Source organism: Indicator indicator, chromosome 10 (assembly GCF_027791375.1).
Source record: "Indicator indicator isolate 239-I01 chromosome 10, UM_Iind_1.1, whole genome shotgun sequence".
In the NCBI taxonomy this organism is placed as follows: domain Eukaryota; kingdom Metazoa; phylum Chordata; class Aves; order Piciformes; family Indicatoridae; genus Indicator; species Indicator indicator.
The window spans coordinates 25,039,488-25,058,949 of NC_072019.1; the positions used below are offsets into that span (position 1 = coordinate 25,039,488).

Here is a 19,462-nt window from a genome sequence, read left to right on the forward strand (position 1 = left end):
TTCTGTGTGACAAGTAATGCAAGGATATCCTTATCTTACTTTGGTTAGTTATAACCAAGAACCAGCAACAAAACCCAAGCCATATTCAAACATGAGCGAAACAGTTGGATTTTTTTCCTTTTTAATAAAGTAGCTATAAAACCTTACCATAACCCCCATCATGATAAATGTGACAGCAATTCTTTACAAAGAGCAACTGGAATCTCAGATAAAGCCAGAGACCTTATTCTCTAAAAGAACTAAAACGGTTCACTAACAGTTATAAAATCTTCCCTGTAGAACACATGGCACCACCACCAGCTAACAGAGGATGGCAGAGCAAACCTGGGATATGCAGGAAGCAGTACGAAAGCTCTAAATGTCTAATGAGGAAACCTGAGTCCTTTTAATTACACTTAATATTTGGCACAACTATGAACATTTGAAGCACTGGTGTGGAATCTAGGGCATGAGCTTGCATACGTACCTGCCTTTCATCTAGTACACTGTTTATGGGGGTTTTCCTTAAGTCCTCCATGACATATTAAACAAGCTTCATATGGGCCTGCTCCTCTAAAGAAAGGCTTTGTACATTCAGGTGGGTGGACTGTCCCAGCAAAACAATGCTCTGGTCAAGTTGTGGTTATGAAAAGATGAGATTATACATGAGGTAAAGTCAACTGTGCTCCACTTCTAAGCACACTTCTTTGAAATCCCTTTCTTCACCAAAAGACAAAAGATGAACCAAAGCACCTGCTCTCAAAGACAAAAATTCTGTTTGATTGGTGGCAATAAACTGGCCCAGCAGACCAGAACAACAGCAGAACAGACTCTTACCAAATCAGTCTTACTGGTCTTGCCCAAAAGAAACATGAGGTCAGCTTTAAAATGCCAAGTTTATTGGTCATTTAAATTCATGGATGAAATGAGTTAAACTAGAATCCTTTTTATGGTAACTAAGAAAAGTGACCTTGATTTTCCCCACTCTTTTGAGAACACAGCTACTGCCATCCAAATATCTTTACATCAAACAGAAACAAAGAGTAAATTCTCCTTTTATATCATTTCCAGGATCTCTAACAACTGAAAAAAAAAAATAAAATTAGACAACAAAAAGCAAACATGTGAGCAGAACATGACAAACTTTTTTTTTTTTTCTGTCAGGATCCAGCATGATTAAGGGTGATGAAAAGGGAAAGATTGTAGGGTTTGGTAGAAGGAAGAGGGGTTTTGAGGTTGGGGGTGGTTTTTTCTTTTTTTTTAAAGTCATAGATACTAGACTGACTTGTATTTTTAATATAATGATAAAATGTGTTTTGTTTCTCAGTCTGCACTTCTTGTACTCCTGTAAGACTCATTACCATGCAGTGAGGAAATAAACCCTTCCCCAAAAGCAGTAACTCCAACTGAGCTAAAATTTTAAGTTTTGAAAAAGGACAGTACTAAATAAATGCTCTTGTGATGAAAAAATACAAACAAAACATAAAACTGATTACACCTGACATGAAATTTTTTACAGAAATGAAATTAATTGCAATTGCTTTATCTTAAATTTTACAAATAGAAAGTAAACAAGAGGATAGGGGTAAAAAACACAATTGTGAAGGAACAAGTACAGCCTCTATTTATTCTGGGAACTTTCAGCCACATGAAAACATTCAAGCAATCCATAACTCAAAGTCAGAAGGTTATCTAAAATAAAGATATGTGGGAGCTGTTTATTAGATTACTCAGATACTTTTCTATTTCTTAATGATGACTGTGGTGCTTCACAGATAACCATGAACTTCCAAGACTGGCTAGTGTCTCAAGATAGTCACTACTAAGTCTGGATTATAGTATAAATGTTAAACTGAAATTGTACCATATTCCTGAATTCACCTAACAAAAGAGACTGCAAACATTGTCTGAGTATCTAAATTAAAAGGATCTTGCCAAATCCGTTCTACTGCTTTACTGCAGGCAACTGATGAGAACCAGGGAAGAAAAGTAATGTACAAAGTAATTAACATTACAGACAATCCAATTTATAATTATGATATTCTTACACAGAAAAAAAATATAGTTAAGTAATTTCTAATGATGACTGTATTTTCATTTAAATATAGTCAATTTATGCTTCTGATTAACAGGCACTTCAGGCACTCAGGACTATTGATTCTTTTGGTGTATGAATGGCAGGGAGAAAATTCCAAAAAATCCAGTAACTGCAGACATGGAATCTGTTACAATTAAACAACCAGTCTATGTCAACCTCACAATTTGTTTTCATATCACAATAACAGCATGTAGTCATGAACTTTCTGTTCAGAACTGTAAGCCCTGGAAAGGGAAAGAAATATATACTTCCAAATACTAATTATTCAGATGCTTAATGCTCAGTCTCTTCAAAAATCTGGAGATTAGCCAAACACTCTCACAAATGGTTTGACTTTGTACAAGAACACTGTTTATCAGCATTCTTAATTTCTATCTGTGCAGACAGACGACACTTAGTACTGAGCAGTGAAATTGCTAAATATAACAGCAGTGCTAATTAGACCATACAGAAGCGTTTCAGAATTTTCATTATAACCTAGATGTCTTTATTAAATTCAGCTAAGGAACATCAACCACATCTGCTATAGCCACCACTGCACAACTGCAAGTATTGTGTTCATAAGGGATGATGCAGAATCTCAACACATTAGTGGCTACACATGCCACACCTGAAATGTGACTTCAGCAATGCAGACAAGCAACTTGTCAGGATAGCCCTGCTTCTGCCTAAATCAATATCCAGTGGCTTATCTTACAATAAGAAGCAGAGTTACTGGTCTTGAAATGAAGATATGAGGCCTTAACCAACCATACTGTTTAGGGAGACAAAAGTATCACTGGCAGTAGGTGGAAGGATGGATAATTGAGTTCCTCTGTATGGAATCTGCACGTGAGGGCAGTTACAACACAGGGTGTTTCATCTTCTGTCTTTGTCTCTCTTCCCTTTCCCCACCCAACCCTCATCCTAAAACTTTTGCATCTTTTTTATGCAGAAATGCATTCCATTCTCACAAGCTCATAGTCATTACTTATGAAGAAGCAAGCAGTTCTCATGGCTACGCTGAAATGACTTAAAACAATGAGCCAATTATGGAAAAAAGCTTTAGCTTTAATAGACAGAACAAAAGCAGCACAAAAGCAACCTCTCTGCTTCTTCTCATATTGGGTGTTGCCACTCCACGCTACCAAAAGCCATCAGAAACATCATGGACAAAAATTCATCCTCCCAATATAAATCAAAACCCAGTGACCTCATGAGGAAAAAAAAAGTTTTACCTCGAACATACACATGTGCAAAGCCAATACCTCAAAAGTAATCTGCACTAAAATAAAATCACAATGCTTCTGTGTAAAAAGTGTAACACCACCTAAGACTGAGCTCAGATTTCTTGTTATTGAGCACATGTACTCACTGCACTTGGCCATACCAGTAATTACCAGTGGAAGTTTAGAAGTTCAGCCATTATAGCAAAGAGAAATGGAATACGTTCCAGAAATTTTAGTAAAATATACTGGCCTGGCTCTCATTTTACAAGCTCTGTGATGTTAAGGTTGTTAGAAAAGCCAACATAAAATTTGAGAACAAACGGTGAATTTATTTGAAGCAGATGATATTTGTTTTCCTAGGACAATTTTTTAAGACTTCATTATATTAGTGGATGATATACATGCAAAAATAGATAAATTAAGCCTTTACTGTAATTAAAGTTTTATACTTCTGTAAACATATTAATAAAAAAAAAAGAACTATTTAAAACTCATACATCTACTTTGTTTGAACTTCAATGAGCAGAAGAGAGAGAATTCGTGGCATTAAAAATCGCTTAGGCACAATAAAAGCTAAAAATATGACCTTGCTGAATGGTGAAATGGGATTTCCACAGACTACATATGACTTGCTCCTCTCAATCAAACTGTCACAGCATGAAAACATTCTCGTGTGTGGCAGTTTTGATACCCATTTCCCTAATGGAAGTGTGCAAAAGGACCTGAAAGAGTTATTGACAATTCATACAGTATCCCATCTTTCATTAGATACTACAAGCAGAGAACATATCTTAACTCTGAAGGGAGATCAAGCAACAATGTTTTAAATGACTATTGACTCCACTAAATTTCCAGATAATGTCAGAAGACTAGTCTGTCAGGTTCATAAGAGACTCAAGATGATACAGGAATCCAATTATGCCAAGTCTATTTAGTTGTCCTGTTTGCTAAGCCAAAGGTTAACGAGAACTGCACTGAAAAAACCTCCTGTGGTATTACAAAGTATTTCTTATGCTGCATAACATGGAAATGAAAAAGTATTTTAATCAAGTCTTTCTTTAACTCTTCAGTTGCAATGCAGTACTACTATACAATACAGCAAGGTAAAAAACTCCTAACAGAAGAAGGGATTTTAAAAATTTGCCACTGAACTAAAAGCATCGTGACTAATTGCTAAATTACTGAATATTTCTAATTTGCAAAGGAAAAAAATGTTTAGATCACAGACCCATAGACAGTCATTGATGACACAAAATCCTTATAAATACTTAGCTATGGTCTCTAATTTTAGACAGAAATTAATTATATTTTTGTTGGTAACACATTCAAATCTGTTTACACAGCTGACAAGTCTCAGCTGCACCAGACTCAAGCAGTGAGCTTTGAGGACTCTCTTGCTTTGGAGCAGATGACTCAACATTCACCAATTTCATTAAAGATGAAAAGGAGAAAAATTCACCTGCAACAATGTCACTTGTAAAAACAGACTTAAAACAGATTTATGAGTTTTACATATGTGAGGTATTCCATTCAAAAGACAGGGAGGAAAAGGCGGGGGGAGTGTGGAAAGCAAATCTAACAGCTGTGGGAAAACGGATTAGAAGTGTTGAGTTTCCAATTCTTTCCTGGGCTAAATAAATAAATAAAACTTTAAGATGGATCCAAGCCTGTAATTACCACATGACACCATGCTGTTATTTCAGAACTTGCATCTATCGTCTCAGATACGCTCCTGAATACAGGGACATAGATTTACCCACCTCTCTCAAATTTAACTACTGTTTCTGCAAACACTACCACAGACATATTTTACAAGTATATTAGAAAGTCAGATAGTCTGTGCTTGGCTTTTTTTTTTTTTTTTTTTTTTTTATGATTGGCATCAATGCTTTACCCAGAGCAAAAAAAGCAGCAGTCTTATCATGCAAACAGCAAACGTCCCTTGACAAGAAGAGAGTAGCAACAGAAAAATTAATGGATTGAAGATAATGGTAATATGTAGAGAAAGCAAATCCAAATTCTTTTTTCATTTTGTAGAATATTCAGGTTTAATTAATTGTTTGATAAAAATTTAAATATTTAATTTTTTTTTACTTTTTTTATCAGGTCGCAAATTCTACATACAACATAACTACATAATTATATTTCTGACTTTTGGGGCCTTTCAGTTGGTTTGTTTGTTTTAAGTAAATGTGATTCTTCTAGCTGGCATTGGGGACATACTACCAGAAGAAAATTATATCAGCAAAACATATGCTGTAAAATACACTATAGGGACAACCATGCAAGGAAGCAAGTTGAACATTTAATGGAATTCTGCATTAAGTCCCATGATTCACAAATTTGTCAGCAATTCAGCTAGCTGATTCTGTCACCAGAGGTTCATATTGATCCCCACTAAGATTTCCCTCCATTTCTAAATAATGTTACTTCTAAAACCTGCAACATACATTTGAAGATTGAATACATGTTGTATTCAATTCAATACTGTATACATATTAATTACTATTTCAAAATGTAATCTTGCAAATGTCCACAAATTTTTACTGGTCCAACAGGGATCAAAGTAGATACTTTAAAAGAAAATGAAGTTCTCCACTGCTTCCATGAGGAACACCCCCTTATTAAAGCCAGAGACAGGCTGAGTAAAAATATCTAGACATGCACTCAGAATACATTTTTCCTGAAGTTCAATCACTGCAATACAATTCTTCAGCTTCCAAAATGTTGTGCAACTTCACTTTAGTCCAGGAACATTTCTTCTCATCTAAAACACGCACTGAATTTGATACATATGAATAATTTCCACGTGCTTCAGTAATTCAATACTTTGATATTTGTATCTTTCAGGATAAAGCCCTGAAGAATGTGTAATGTTAAGTTACTGCAAATGGTGATTCTGATCAAAATCCCAAGCAAAAATCAGCTATTTGTAGGAAGACATGAAATGAGAAGCAAAGCTGCTTACTGAGTCATCTGTGGCTGAAGGAGGCCAGCCTTCCCATAACTGGTGACGGACAGGGATACTAGTTAGGTCATACACATTCCGCTTTACCTAGTAAAAGTGAGAAAATAAAAGAAAATTAGAACTTGCTCTAACAAAAGCAATACAGGTAGATTCAATTATTTTCCTCATAACCTCAAGACTTTTTTTTTTTTTTTACTGTAAACCAGGTTCCTCCAGCACTCAAAGATTCAGATTTGTTCCACAGGTTTACGCAAAAATCTGCCAAAAACAACTGAAAAAAACACTGTTAACAGGAAAAAAAATATATCCATAAATTATCACCCACAAAGATTCATTACTCAGCATCATAAATATGTTCATCAATTCATAATACACAATTTTTTCTGTAAAAATCATTGCAAAATACCGAACAAACCAATTGGAAGCAGAAGGTAATAACAAAAACGGTTACAAGTTTTGTTAGATATGTATTCTGTTTCACCCAAGAAATTCAGGTTCCTGCTGCACCTATTGCAATAAGAAATACAACTAGTTTTGCATAAGTTTCTCAAATGGGATTAAAAAATAAAAGATTATATTAATAACAAAAATATTAATTAATAAGTATATTTCCAATGAACTATGCAAAATGCAAATAAAGTAATTTTTCATCAACTCTTTTCTCCTGCACAAGTTGCTACCACTAATCATCTCACATGATGGTTGTCAGGAGGAAGAGAAGGTGAAAGAGGAAAACTGAAAACTTCAAATACAGGGGGAGAACTGCAAAATATAAGAGTTACAAAACTCTTTCCACAAAAACATAACACAGATTAAAAAAAAAAAAAAAAGCTGGCAAGTTTTTATAAGAGATTTTGTGATAAACCATTACTTAAATCACAAATGTAAGTATTTTTTTTGGGACAGGCAGTGACATCTTAAATTCTGAATGATATCTTACAACTGAATGTAAAGACTGCACAAACAACCAGCACATGTAAATATTGCCAGGCTGGGCCACAACTGTGAACACTAAAACCTCTACAGCAACCAAAGCTGGCTTTTGGTTTCTCTTCCATAAAACTGCTACATGGAAATACATGGTCCTCACATATCTTCACAGCTCTGTTTTAGCTTCCCAGTATAGATCTCCTCAACCTATATGATATCAGAAAAAAACCTCAAAGAGATAAAAGTAAGGTTTGATACATTTAACCAGTATTTTATGTGATTACTCACTAGATGGAATATCTGAGGAAGTCAAAAGTTCTGCATCTTGTCCCAGCTCTGAGGGCTGTGTCGCCTACTGCTAACAGACACGAGATGCAATGTTTGACACATTAAGCCAAAAAATATTAAGGCAGATGGGTAAGATTGGACTTCAAAGTAAATGCAGAGACTACTCTAAAAACTGTCCTCTAAGGCCTAACACAATCCATATATTTGAAGTTTTCATATCCAAGAAATTAACTAGACAACTCTATGTTACCATGCTTAGGGAGATGATGCAATAAACAAAGTGATCCACTAGACAGGCATTTTGTATAATGTGACCCTACCCATCAATCAGTACTTGCCAGAGCTTCCTCTGAAACACAGTTGAGGTTTGAATACACAGTAAGGTAATATAGCAATACAAACATAAGGAATGTGCCTATGTTCTCTCAAAATTTGTCATTTATTTTTAGTATAGAATGTATATGCACCATCTGGCAGTAGATATTAATCTGAACAATGTGTTTGCATAATGAAATATCACCAAAACTCTGGATCACCTTTAGAGATAAATGCTGCACGGACTCTCACTTTCCAATCTGCCCATAGTTCAAGCGCATTAATACATGGATGAAGGACACAAGTGCAGATATTAAGCAGTAAAAGAACTGTTCTAATAATTGTAAATATCCTAATGGAATGATGGAGGAGGCAGGGATTTCCACACATACATTTGCTCACAAATGTTGATTTGGGCAACATTCTTTGAATGATTTCATGGCACTGCTCTATGAGTTTGCCAGCAAATAAGTATGACTGAGAAAATTCAGGACATATAGAGAACAAACAGAAAGTGCAGTGCTCTTACTGTATTTCCAGTTCACAGATTCTCTATTCAATTACTGTTACTTATTCTCACTACTTTTAGTAGTAGTAGTAGCAGTATTTCATACTAATAAAGTGTCACTTCATAAGACCAGTGAAGAACTGCCTCATGCTTCTGGATAAAATTAATACACAGGCTATGCAGATAATAACTTTAACACAATCAGTTTAAAGTTTTATAAATATAAATATTCTGCACACATAAGTGGAAAACAGATGCTTCAATTTATTATCCAAGAGTAAGATACATTACTTCAAACTCTAGAGTCTACAACTCACTAAAAGATGAAAGGATGACCATGTGGGTTCCTTATCTGGTACTTATATCTGGGTTGGATTTTCAGCTCACCTTTACATCCAGTGTATGATTTAGAACCATTAGGGAAGAGCTTCCTCTTCCCCCTCCCCCCCTTTTTTTTAACTATTAAATTACTTGTATACCAAATAACCTTTTGGTTAAAACTGGTTTTGCTAAGGAGTCTTTGCAAGGAGACTTGATCTGATAACTATATGTCAATTAATGTACAACTATATTTTAATTAAAAAAGCTAAACTAAGAATACTGTTTTGGTTTAGACAGAGTACTGAAATATGAATATTGAAAATTGCTAATATGGAGTACATATTAGCAATTAAACTGGATTTCATATTGCAGCATCCTCATATTTAAGCATGTTGTCATGCTTCAAAATAAAGCAAACCACAAAACTCCCCCAAACAAACAAACAAACAAAAAAACCAACAAAAAACCCTCCACCTTAAAGACTTATTTAAATTAATTTCAAATACACACACACACACACACATATATATAGTATGTTGGGTTTTATATATATATATATATACACACATTCCTGTGAAAAATGGAATTATGGAAGACTGAACTCTATAGAACTTGGTATATGATCTCATTCCTACTGTTCAAAACAAACAGCCTTTCTTCACTGCTGCTTAACAAGAAGGTGGCGTGCTGTGCAGTGTTAGTTTCACAGCAGTATCAAGGTACAGAGATGTCATTACTCCACACTGACCCCACAACAGCCCATCAAAATGTAACAATACTGATCCCTGAGCACAAGAACACAGTTCTTGGCATTTTAGTTTTCTTCCATTAAAACCCAGGATAAACCATCCCTCTGAGTTAATTGCCCTCCAGTGACACACCAAAAAGTCTTATTAATATTATTTTGACAATATAAAACCCTACAGTGCGCTATTTTCAAATACCAAGTAAAACTTATTTACAGAAGCCTGGGATCTATAGAACGACATAATGTTGTCTCCAAAAAGCCTTCAGACGTAAAAATAAATAACTCAGAAGTCACATTCCTCAAATTCCCCTTTAATTCCTAAGTACAACAGAAAGGCATTATGAAAAAAACAGTATTTCCCTTCTTTCATTAACTCATCTGTAACTGCACTGAATTCAATAACATTCCTCTGCTATTCTAAGCTTGAAAGGCATGCTCGGGGTAAAGTGTTATGTTGGTATAAAGCACAATGCCAGACTGATGTGCTGGACAAAAGTGATCAAAGTTGAAGTAATTTTAGCCAACGCACAAGTATTCTGCTGCATTATTCTACCAGAATGACATCTGTTGAGCAACTCGTCGCAGAACAAACTTGTTGTTATAGACAGGCCTGGTTGGGTAAAGGACCATGTAAGACTTTATTAGAGTAATGTTTGATTAAATAAACTGCTCAAGTTAAGATCATAACTGGATGTGGAATTCATGCCAAAGTAGTCCTCTCCCAAACAACAAGCCACAATCAGTTATTTAAGATCAAATTAGCTTGCTTTTAAATAACTATTCAATTTGGGGGTTGTTTCAGTGGTATTAAGGAAGCAGAGCACAAATGTTTTAGGGATATTTACCAGTCAAGTACAGAAAACCTCTTTTCTTAACTGACTTAATTTCAGTTTAAACATTTTCTAAGGCGGGAGAAAAAGTGCTAAAAATTTGTATAAAGCAGAACTAGAAACTGCTTCTTCACTAGGCCAGTGAAATAAAAACCTATGGCCACACTCTTCATGCAATTGAATCAAGTCAGCAAAGTTAAGTGCAAGAAGTCTGTTCTAAGGCTTTTATTTATAAATTCACATGATATTGATAGAAGGACTGAAATCTTTATGAATCTGTTTAAAGCAAACTCTAACTTCTAGTGCCATCCACTGAGCTACATTTATTGGCAAACTTTTTGGTTCCCCACCTTTGATCAGCTCGAAATACTAATTGGTGGCATTGTCTTTGTGCAGCCTAGATTTTCTTTTCATGATGCTCAGATGCCATGGTGACTGGCACATTACTATGGCAGCCACCTTTCGTATTATCATCCCCAGAATATACAAGATCATTTAAAAAGAAATTCATGGCACTTCTATTTGATTCCACAACTCAGCTGTGAACAGTATCAATACAACCATATAAAGTGAATTTATATACTTCAGATACTTCAGATGCAATTACACTTGGAAAAATTTTATGAAAGTCCTGCAGTATGCCCTTGCAGCTATACACTGATGCTGGAGAAGTACATGAAGTTTTCCCCTCAGCTCATTTTAACTGGTGTTAGAAGAGAGTTAAAATATTAACCAACTTTAAATATTTTCAGAAAATCCATATGCCAAAGTAGTCAACGCACTGGGAAGACTTCTCAGATACAGGCAGTCTTACTTTCTTATCTTTCACTGTTTTTTAAAGTAGATTAGTATGTTGCTTAAATAAGAAGGCTAAACAGTAAAGATCTAATTTGTTTGTAATTATGAAGTTAATCCAACATTCATAGCCCTTACACATCAATATTATTAAGGAGAAGATTATGTAAAATGCATCACAGGACAAGAAGTCTGTACCAGGTAATGTGATAATGATGACCCTCTGGTGGTTTCACTTGCCAGGAGTAAGCAGCTTTTTTCTTATTTCTGAATTATAAAAAAATTATATCTACTGTCCAAAAATACAACAAAATTCTACACCTATTCTGAATTGTTAAAAAATTTAAATATTATGCTGAATCATCAACAAACTGTAATGTCAAAATCTGTATCTTTGAATCACAACAAAGTTTAACAGTACTTTCCCTCCGGCTGTTTTCCGCTTTTGCAGGTACAAAGTTAATTTAAATAATGTAGATAATGAACTTTTGTTAGTCTTATTATTAAATATAATTTATGCAAAGCTGTAAATTGGCTGAGATGCTAAAGACTGTTCCAGGCACATAAGCAGCATGAAAGACAGTGCAAAAATGAGTGCATGAAAGGCAGACAAAAGGAGCAATAAAGTCAGAGGACTGTGAGGAATGTGGAATGTGAGTTGGGGGATGCAGGGAAATGAGATCAGATGCAGACAGAGCAAGGTTGCATGGGGCACTGATAGCAAAGCCAGAATCTTGACTTTGACACTGTAACAGAGAAGAAGCCAAGACAAGTAAGCAAAATTTTCTGGAGACAGTAACGACACAGACGGGACAATGACAGAAAGAAATGCAAAGTAAGCAAAAGCATTTTGGTGAGGAAAGATGGAAAGGAGGCAAAACCACCCAAAGCAAGTCTTCAAGATTATAGAGGAAAGCCTTTAACAACTCTACCAGACAAAATTCCACAAACAGATAGCAAAGAGCATTGGAAGACTGTCTATGGATCACATAAAAGGGTCATTTTAGCTAACTATGGACCAATAAGAACTATTAAAAACAAAGAGGTGCAAAACTAAAAAAAAAAAATTAATCACTGTCACAGCCTATTGTGATAGCTTTGGCCCACACTAGGAATGAACATACAGGACAGAAACAGAAGTAGTTGGGAGAGAAAATTAAAAATAAAAATAAGTGATCCATATTTAAAATTGTCCCATACAGGAGAAAAAGTACTTTGTATTTTCTCAGGAAGAGACTATCAGCAGTCAATGAGAAACTGAATTTTTTAAACTTTAAAAAGTGGTAATTGCAGTAATTTTAGCCAGCAATCCACAAGCAGGACACATTCACATATAACAAGGTACTGGATGAACCATGACTAACATTAGCACCCAAACCAGAACACACAGGTCACTTCATGCCAGATTCATTTGAGGGGAACGGTCCAAGTCTGCTCCACTTACAGTTTTGTTTGCCTTTCTCTAACACCAACACACAATATAATAGATTATATTAAAATATAAAGAATCAAAGTTATTTGAATCAGCAAATTTCAGTATAGCCATCACTTCAGAAACAATAATGTAATTCCAAAGGTATCAAATGATAACCAGCCTGTCCTTCTAGCAGCTGGCCCAAGTTAGAATTAGGGAATGCTTTCCATTAGTGAATTAAGATGTCAGAATCAGTGTCTGCTTCTTCAGAATTTCATAACACTGAAACTCTCCAAGGAAGACTCACTATGCTAAAATAGCTATTTATATTTGCACATATACTCAATTCACTCTGTTGCAATCTAAGGGGAAAACATACACTTCCAACCCCTCATGTCCAAGATTACCAATCAAAAGTCAGTTGTGATTCAGTGCTTTTATTAAATTCATAGGAACTCAAACGTGTGTTTTACTACAGTACATTCCCCAATGAATTTTTTATTTCACAGCCCTCCCTTTAAATTACTTTTCACAATTATTAATACTTCATTATCCTCCACTTCATTCATTGGACCTGGTATTTTAAAACTCTTAAATTAACCCTTCTTGGATGTTATTTGGCCTTTTTTAATGGTTCTGTGCCAAGTTAGTATCTCAACCCCACAACCTACAATAAAATGGTCTACTGGGTAACATCAGTGTATTTTTGTGGTTAAAAGAAAATAGAAAAGAACATAAAAGCAACACTTCAACTAAACTTTACTGTATCTTTTGTAATGTGAACTCCTCATTGCTTCATGTAACATAGATCTAAACCTAAAATATAATCTGAAAAGATGGATGTTCCAAGCACATGAGGTCGGGTCTCCTCAAACATTTAGCAAGTTATTTTCCCAATATCAGCCTCCTGTCCAGACAAGGTTTGAGGTTCAAGAATTAATCTGAGCTCTCTGCTTTGTATCTGTTCTTTTCCGGGGCTAGAGCAAGTGGCAGATGGTAAGTATATTCACTATAATTTATTATTTACTATATTCAATTCTATATACAACTGTTTCACTGCCTTTAAAATGTTTTACTTCTTGATGGCTCAGTTTTCAACACACACTTTAATTCCATGGAGTAAAGAAATTCTCTGCTGATCTCCATCTTTAAATATCTAAAATTATCTATCATTCTAGAAGAATGTTATTGCTAAATGCAAGTTATAGTCTCCTGAACTTGAAGCAGAAGCTACTGACTGCTGCTATATGGCCTGCACTGCACACAGGTTCAGCCTCCATAATTATTATTCTTCATTGCTTTAGTGCCTAGGAGACCTAATTGTGATAATACCCTCTCTGAACTTCAAACCACACGACCCTTTGAATGTTTTAATAGAAGGTTAAAAGAAGAAACAAATTCCTATAGAAGAAAAAGGGAAAACATATTCTTAAGATATTGAGGCAAGAGACACGAGTATTAAAAAGAAAGGAGGGGGAAAGAAAAAAAAATCATTTTATCAGCACACAAGCATGAGGTGAAATAGGGTATAAAAGAAACGGGAGTGTGAGCTAGCTGTGACATTAGAGATTGAAAGGAAGATGTGATTAGGGTTAAAAGAGATCAAACAACAAAGACTTACTGCCAAAACAATTTTACAAATTTATTTGAAAATACCTGAAAGACTTCAACTAACAAAACTGATGATAATACTTGGAAGTTTTGTGTTTGTTTGTTCTACATGTAGTGCACTGACACAGAAAAGATACATTTTGAAGTTCTAGTTTGTTTTGCTATTCAGAAGGAATGGTCATTTGAAACAAAACAAAAAATACTTAGTAGTAAGCTAAAAGAAGCACTGTTCAATGGAAACTTTTAACTAACCTTTATGTGCATTACAAAAGGCAACAGGCAACTGCTACCAAGTCACCTATTATCAGATCACTATTAAGAGGCAACTACTCTTTTAACAAAGCAACTAGTTGCAAAATAAAGAGTAAATACTGTTTGTTACATTGTTCCCCTGAGGACGGATATTAATTTGCTGTACAAAAAAAAAAAAAAAAAACAACAAAAAAAACCCAAAACCAGCTACTTATTGCTACTGCCTCAATTCCAGCTCATTTTATGTCATAAAATGTTGATAAATTGAGAAACATCAGATATTTTATTTCCATTAAAAATGAACACTTTAAGACATCGTTAAAAACAGGACAAACTCAGGAAGTCCATTACTCATACCAGATCCTGCATCTGGCAGACCTTCTTTTTATTATACAAAATGTTACTTTTAGTTACCACCTTCCAGAAGATTTCAGAGTGCTTCACAGGGCACAGGTAGAAAAATGACCTGAAATCCAGAGGGTTATTTTGGACTGAGGCTGTAACATGGAGCTGAAGTGAGACACATACTAAGGAATATACAGGCTGAATTAGGGGATCTCTAGGAAGAAACCAAGAAAGATTGATTAAAAACAAACAAACAAACAAACCCCACACTGTAAATCAGAAAAGATTCATTACTAAGATCAGTTCCATGATCTATGGAACTAAAAAAAAAAAAAAAAAAAAGGCATTGGAACACCACTAGTTGAAATAGCTGGTCTACTAACTGAACAGAAGACTGCATCAGGGTAACAGATTATATTTGGACTAACCTGATGAAAGGATCAAGTAATTTCATATGGATTGCACACTTGGATAATCCTAGTAAGTTAACTCAGCAACTTGGAGAAAAATATACCTTAATACTTATTGATTATGAAGTTAAGGACATGACTGAGAGCAGTAACTTCAATGCAAGCTATTTAAAAGTGGTATGAAAACTAAACTACTAAACATACTTTCTGTCCATCACAACCTCTCTGAGACCTGTTAGAGCCAGAAGCTACTACCACGACTGGGTAATGGCAAATACAAACAAAGGTTAGGAAGTAAGAATAAAACCTGCATGCCATTTACACAGGCTTGATCCTGTTTGTCTGTATCACATGTACATATATTCAGACTATAGTGCAAACAAGTATCATTTTGCAGCTCCTGTCTTTCAATCTGTTCCAACTCTATTGTCAGGAACTGGCACACAAACTCTTCAGCAAATAGTCTATCTTCTGCTTTCCTGTATCTCCTACTGGTGGTGCTACTTCTTTTTAAAGAACTAGATGACTTAACGAGCTAAAACATATTGAGTATTTTGGATGTTCCTACTGATAAGGGCCTCAAAAATTATTATTAGGGTTTGAATTATCACTTGAAGTGAAAGAGTCAATGTGATCCTTTCAGTGGAAAGTAGAGCTGCTACATTTTCACAGCTGTCATGTTCTCAACAAGAAAGGAATTAGACAAATTTATTTGAAGACAAACACTCTCATCTTCATTTCAAAAGAAAACAGTTTGCAACAGCCTAGGCATGGTAAATACATACATTGGCCTTTCATCACTTACTACTTGTGCATCTTCATGAGTCTCAAAAGTAATCAGTCATGTCAGTAAATGCTCAAGCAGATGGCAACTTTAAGAACTAATAAGGAGATGAATGGAAGATTGATTTTTCCATTCTTACTGCATTTAATTATATTAAAGAGCAACATTTGTCTTTTCACTAAAAAAAAAAAAAAAAAACCAAACCACAACACCACCACACCAAGAAAACCCCCAATCCTTTCCCTCTTCCAATTTTCTTTTCATTTTGGTCCAATGAGAGACTAAATCCTGCTGCCCCTCACAAATCCAAGATCACCTACAAAGATATGCATGTCATTGTCAGTATCTTCCTCCATTCCTACCCAAACAGGTTTCAAAACAAAAACTTGGCTGTTGCAGTCTCAGAAAATCTGTAAGCTACATGCTTCAGACACAATTCTTCTTTTGAGCAACCAGCCTACCAATTTTAGATTAAGAAACAGATCATCACAAAAATCAGCATTTTGTTGGGCATTTTTCACTTGTCTCAATTCTAGATAATGGATAAAAGAATCTGTTATGAAAGAGCATATTCTACTGTTCCTAGAGATAATATAAAATCTATTCACATTTTTGCAAAATATGATGTGGGAAAGCAATTCAGTCTATGAATCTCATGAAGCAAAGAACCACAATTGTGCAAAGTTGTGCAGCACTTTCATGTAGAGAAGAAATCCTCTCATACTCTTCAAACCTCAATATTTTGCCTATTTCTTCCCACCACTTTTACCCTTAAAGACCACAACAAGCTTGCTGCTTAGTGAAGAGATAGGCAAGCACTCTCTGCAGAAATTTTATTCCCAGTGCCAACCAACAAGATGCATCTCATAAGGAATATGAGTCATTGTATCTTCACCAATACTACACTGTGACAAGACAAAACTATATTCCTGTACAGCTTGCAATCACATTTGCAAACCCAAAGGAAAAAAATACATGCAGAGTGCATTTTGCTGAAGACTTGCTGGTATCTTTACCACACAAAAGCAAATATGGATTACCCAGAAACCCATCAATAACTCAACTGTTGACTTTCTCAGTTCACTAAGGTTGTTGGTATCAGGTTGGTAAGACTTACAAGACTTTTACATGCAAGAACTCAGCATGGACTCAACACTAAACTGTGGGATCTTTCTCAGTCTTGTATGAATGTAAAAATGATTTTATGTGGTGGAGTTTGACTAGACAGTTTATTAACATTATTTTGAATTCAAGCAAAAATAAATTACAGGACAAGGTTCACTGAGCTGTTAGCATTCTAATTCCTCCATTTCATTTGCGTGCTACTTCTGTTGGGGTTTTTCTTTACATCAATATTCAGAAAGATGAAATTTATTTCTTCTTTAGTAATGGTTGTTAGTTTCACAATGGGAAAGAAAATTATGCAGACAATCTGCACGGTGTAATTTAGGAATATATACACGAATCAGTTACAGACATAGTTACTAATATTGCTACATTTAAGGTAAAGGCATGGAAGATGTCTGACCATACTACTAACAAGCAGCTCTCCCATATACATATACATTTTTAAAAAGAGAATTCAGCCTATTTAACAATTCATTAACAAAGCTATTCCTTAACTCATCTCTGCCATAACCTGCTCTATTCAGAAACATATGGGAAAAGACATTAAATAACCAGTGAAAACCATGGACTTCTGGTATTAGTGCTACACATTGCATACCCCTATTCATTATTCCACCTCCCTTGTTTAATCTATCATTAAGACTCAGTGACCCTACACTAAATTTAAAGCAGATCCTTCCTTCCTCCCATGCCTAAATTCACATACTTTTCTAGCTGGGGATGCCCTCGAGTATTAGCCACTCTACAGGGTTTCTCTAATCTCAGGTCTGAACTATGTTGTGCTATAGAAGCAAGAAATTGCTGGTTTACGTCTTTAGCTATGGAATCTTCTACCAGAAAAAAACCCTCATTTACTTAATAAGATAGAGCAGATCTTTCATTACAACATATTTCACATGTTAAAACAGTCTTTTCCTCTATATGATACAGAATAAAAGTTATAAAGTATGTTAAAGCACTGCTTCCCTGTACTTGTGTTCCAAACAATTTCATTAGAAGGAATTTTAAAGCTTTCAGAAGTTACTGTCACATCTTAAGAGCTAGATCTTTATTTGCATTCAAAGTCAATATGAAATAGATTTCTAATAAACAAACAAAAATAAAAAAACAGGATGACAAAAATCAGATATTAGATTTACTTTTATTTTTCAATATAGGAACTAAAAGTATATATAAAATATATTAAGACCTCTATCTCTTTCATTTCTTTTTATTGACACAGATTGCACTTTAACAGCAGTGGCAGTACAGGTGAAAATACACTAAGAGTTTTCTGAATAAAGGACAAGAATCATTACTGTTAACATCTGTAAGTATTTGTCAGCTATACCCCTGCCTTCCTCTTCCATGATAAGGTGAAAATTTATCTTCATCAGGATATTAAAAAGTTAAAGATGGTAAGACTGTGAGTGATGCAGAGATTAAATTCTGTCAAGCTAACAAAATGAATCAGGCAAAGGTATAATCCAAATATGGATTTTTACGTTTACCAAAAGAAGCCATAACATTTTGGTTTGGTTGTGTGAAAAATGGTAATTTTAGCATATTTAAATATATTTAAACACATTTCCTCAAAAAAATAGAATTGAAAACAAGTGCTCTAACCTGACCAAAACCCCTAATCTGCATTTTCTATGGCTTTTATTTCTTTAAGTCTTTCCCCAAAGAAGTCAACACTTAGTAGTGTAGATGTACATGAGTCATACATATCTATAGGATACAAAAAGATGAGGAAAGAAATTGTAAGGTTCAAGCTGTCAAAATCACATTTTCCTGCGTACAGACTATAAAAGGTTATTTCCAACTCCTGCTCTCCATTAGTAGCTATCAGATAACAGAAAAATATTAGAAAGAGCTAAACACACTCAGATAAGAGCAATACTGGAAAACCTGAAGTCACATTTCTACACAGGTGCAGACACAGGAAGACAAAAAGAAATCATTACCAGAGAATAAAAATAAAAAATACAGAACTGGTGCACAGAGTTATTTGGAGATAAAAATTATATACAAGCCTCCCCAATGAAGCAGCTTTCTTTAAAAGCAGCAGTAGCAGTCCTTTCATGAAGAAAAGAAGTCATGTTTTGCACAACTTACCCTTTTTATCAAAGGCATACTGATACACTTCTGCCAAAAGGTGCTTCACATGCTTCAACTGCAATTATGACAGAAAAGTTGAACAGCCCCCCCATTAAAAAAAAAAAAAGAAAAAAAAAAAAAGAGGGAAACCTTATGAGAAAAGTTCCCAACTTAAAAATTAAGTTTTTCAAGATGGGGGATGAGTCCCTTCATTCTTACTCTCTGATAATTTCCAGGTTATTGAAGCAAAACTGCTATTAGGAAGAGCATTTTAACTGGGAAGACAATCAACAAACCTCTCAGGACCTGTGTGAGAAAGCAACAAAATCTAAAGAATGCCAAGATCATTTACAGTAACTTGTAAGGCAGAAGTCTCAGCAAGCAAGGTAACTTAGTATTCACAGAAAGATACATGCTAAGGTCTCAGTTTTGCACGTTGTAGTCCAGACAT

The 19,462-nt window shown here is 34.9% G+C and overlaps 1 protein-coding gene across 1 annotated transcript in view; it reads right to left on the bottom strand.

Moving 5' to 3' along the window:
- Nucleotides 1-19,462, bottom strand: part of FAF1 (Fas associated factor 1) — a 163,161-nt gene that overhangs the window by 75,145 nt on the left and 68,554 nt on the right. Inside the window, exon 8 of the mRNA XM_054384300.1 lies at nt 6,254-6,340. Within this exon, the coding sequence (XP_054240275.1) occupies nt 6,254-6,340 (87 nt within the window). The remainder of the gene's footprint in view (nt 1-6,253; nt 6,341-19,462) is intronic.